The sequence below is a fragment of the Galeopterus variegatus genome, unplaced genomic scaffold (genome assembly GCF_000696425.1).
Source record: "Galeopterus variegatus unplaced genomic scaffold, G_variegatus-3.0.2 Scaffold1148, whole genome shotgun sequence".
NCBI classification, from domain to species: Eukaryota; Metazoa; Chordata; class Mammalia; order Dermoptera; family Cynocephalidae; genus Galeopterus; species Galeopterus variegatus.
Genome location: NW_007727259.1, coordinates 32,885 through 36,160, shown reverse-complemented (window position 1 = coordinate 36,160; position 3,276 = coordinate 32,885). Strand labels below are relative to the sequence as shown.

Genomic DNA, 3,276 nt, shown 5'->3' with positions numbered 1-3,276 from the left:
GAGGCGGGACGAAGAACTGCGGGACGCGATCCGGGGTGAGGACGTTGGGACAGGCGCGGGAGGGCGGGCCCTGGGCGGGGCGCTTGGGAAACCGGCCAGAGGGCGCCCACCGGGCCGCGGGCTCCGCGGCGCCCACCCTGTAGCCAGCTTTCTCCAAGAGCCACATGCGGTGGGGTGGGGGTATGAACAACAAATCCCACAGGGCCGGGAAGGTCCCAGTCCGGCTTCTCGGGTGGGAGTGCTGGGAGGGGCTGGGCTGGGCGAGGAGAGACGAGGAGCCGGAGGTGGGTGATGCTGCGCACGGGCACCCGGCCGTGCGCCCGCGCCCTTGTCCCCAGGTCCTCGGAGCGTGCGGACCCCTATTTAAGTAGGAAGAAAGAAAGAAAGGCGAAGTTCGGGGGGCTGGGGAGGAGTGGAAGCAGCCCAGGGCCAGACAGCCACACTTTTAGATGCAGGCCGGAGTACAAACTCTGTCACAGGTATTCAAGACGCCCCACCCACCTGACGCTTAGAGGGCCCAGACACTTACTAGAATCCTAGGGCACTATTAAGAGAAATAGAATAACACACGCATCACCCAAAGGTCTGTAGTCACAAACACGGACCCAGAGTCCGAACCCCGCTCATAGACACGCTCCCCATGAGGGGACACTGCTGCCCTAGGCAGGCACACCCCCTTCTGCCCCGCCCACTCCAAAGACTCCGAAGGCTCTCCTCGAAGGTGGTCTGGTGCCCCTCAGGACCCCCTCCGCTGCCCGGGCGGCCCGGGCACAAGCTTCCTCAGACTGAGCCATCCTTTGGTCCTAGCCGCACCTGCCTCCTCTGGCTTCCCCGCGCCTTCTCAAGGCGCTCCTGTCAGAAGAGGACTCACTTCTGCTCCTGCTGACCTGAAGACACCCAGGACCGGTTAAAGGATATGGCACAGAATCCCACCTCTAGTGGCACAGAATCCCACCCTCCCCCACCCCCCTTTAGTCCTGACCTCCCGCTCCCCCGCCTCCCAGCCCTACCGCATCCCTCGTCTGCGGGGCGGAGCCGGGCTGTCGGCTCTCCCCTCCCACTCTCCACTCCTTTTCTCCCTGGGAAACCACCGAGCACAAAGGCAGCATTGATTCCCGGCCACCCCCAGAGCGCGCTGGGGAAGGCTCTGTTGCCGCGCGCTCACCGCACCCCAGCGTCAAGCCACCAGGAGCGCGATGTTCCGACCTTCTGCCCGGAGTCCAAGCCCACCACGGACTCCGTTGTGCGCCCTCGAGCGCAGGTCTCACCTGTGGGCCGCCGCTGAGTCCTGGCCTCTGGCCCGGAGGCTTTTGGAGCCCGAGGGGAACAGCTTCCTCTCCAGCTTGCTCCCCCAGTCCAGTCCTTCTGGGAGGAGCTGGCAGAGGCCCCAGATGCCTACGTCGACCTCCTTTCCTAGATAAACACGGGCTCTGTCTCAGAGGCCATCAGCCCTGCCTGCTTAACTTCTTCCTCCAGCTGGAGCCAGGTTTCTAGCAGCAAGCCAGCCCTGGGTCAAGGCTGGATCTGGGCTGCTGGGGCTTGAAGAAGGCTACAGAGAAGAGGGAGACTGCCATCAGTGGGCAGTGGCCACCATTCCTCTGTGCTGCAGTGGCCCCACTCCAGCCCACTCAGGGTGAAGCCCATAGTGGTGATCACACTAATGCCATCTTCTGCAAAACCCTCCTTGCTGGAATCCCACCTTGGCCCCCATTGCCCACTTCTGGAGCCATCGCAATATCTCTCAGGCAAAGTGATTTGCAGTGACCAGTTCTGTGAATTATACTGGCCCAGGGAAAAGAGGACAGGCTCGGGATTTCTGGACAAGAGACAGCGAAGACAGAGCTGGTTGCAACAATGAGTTAAGATCAGGCTGGCTTATGTCCATGAAGTATAGGTAGAAAAGAGAAAGGATCCAAGGACTGACTGAGTCCTGGGTGTTCCAACATTTAGAGATTGGGGCGAGGACCCCCCCAGCTATGCCAGGTTTTGAGGTGAGGTGAGGTAAGAAAAAGACTGGAAATTAACCATTGGATTTAGCAGTAAGTTATTGGTGACTTTGACAAGAGCAATTTCAGCAGAGTGGTGGGGGCAAAAGCCTGATCTGAGTGGGCTCAAGAACGAATGGGAGGAAGAAGAGGGCAAAGACAACTCTCTTGAAGAGTTTGCTGAAAGAGTTTGGGAGAAGTGGGGCAGAGGCCAAGGGAGAAGTAGACTCAAGAGAGAATTTTTAAATGAGAGAAACGATGGCATGTTTGTATGCTGATAAGAAAGACCCCATAGATAGGGCCGGCCTGTGGCTCACTCGGTAGAGTGCGGTGCTGATAACACCAAGGCCACGGGTTCGGATCCCATATAGGGATGGCCGGTTCGCTCACTGGCTGAGCGTGGTGCTGACAACACCAGGTCGAGGGTTAAGATCCCCTTACTGGTCATCTTTTAAAAAAAAAAAAAGAAAGACCCCATAGATAAAAAAAGAAAAAAAATAGGGGGGGGGAGGAAAGATCCAATAGAAAGGGAAAAAACTGATAATGCAGAAGAGAGAAGGGAAAAAAAGAAAAAAAATAGGGGGGGGGGGAGGAAAGATCCAATAGAAAGGGAAAAAACTGATAATGCAGAAGAGAGAAGGGAGAATTGTTGGAACAATGCTCCTGAGCAGACAAGAAGAAGTGGATGTTGTGCATAAGAAATATTTCTAGGGGTTGTCCTTTGCCTGCTGCGTGGACAGTTCACCCCCAGGCCCTGGAGAGAAGGTAGAATAGTGGGTAGAGGCTGGTAGGTGGAGAGATGTGGTGGTGGGAGCTTGTTCTCTTCTGAATTCTTCTAATTTCTCCATGGAACAGGAAGCAAGGTCATCAGCTGAGAGTGATAATGAGGGAGAAGGTGGTGATGGGGTTTGAGTAGAGAGCCAGGAATGGAACAGTTGTCTAGGAGAGCAGGAGAATGAATGGTCTAGGGAACTGCAGAATGATTGCAGGGCAGCATTATGGGCCCACTTTAGGGTAGTGATCATGACTTGAAAGTGAAACTGGAGAGCATGATTGTGTATTTTCCCCCAGCTGTGTTCATCTGTGCAGTGTGCAGGGGAAAAATGGGCAGATTTGGATTTAGCCAGGATTGTGCTCAGTCTTTGACCATTCAGTTTCTTGCTCCCTCCTCCCATTTTCTTCTCTTTGTGGATGTTAAATTAAGGTTGCATATGAGACTGCACACCACCCTGACTGTACAGCAGTGGGGTTGAAAACCGACTGCAGATAATCCACAGGCCGGCCATATTAG

General features: G+C 55.7%; 1 protein-coding gene across 1 annotated transcript in view; it reads right to left on the bottom strand.

Moving 5' to 3' along the window:
* Positions 1-1,730, bottom strand: part of C2CD4D (C2 calcium-dependent domain containing 4D) — a 3,093-nt gene extending 1,363 nt beyond the window's left edge. Inside the window, exons 1-2 of the mRNA XM_008575167.1 lie at positions 1,700-1,730; positions 1,269-1,413 (exon numbers count right to left, since the gene is read on the bottom strand). Coding sequence (XP_008573389.1) covers positions 1,269-1,413; positions 1,700-1,730 — 176 coding nt within the window. The remainder of the gene's footprint in view (positions 1-1,268; positions 1,414-1,699) is intronic.
* Between the last annotated feature and the right edge of the window lie 1,546 nt (positions 1,731-3,276).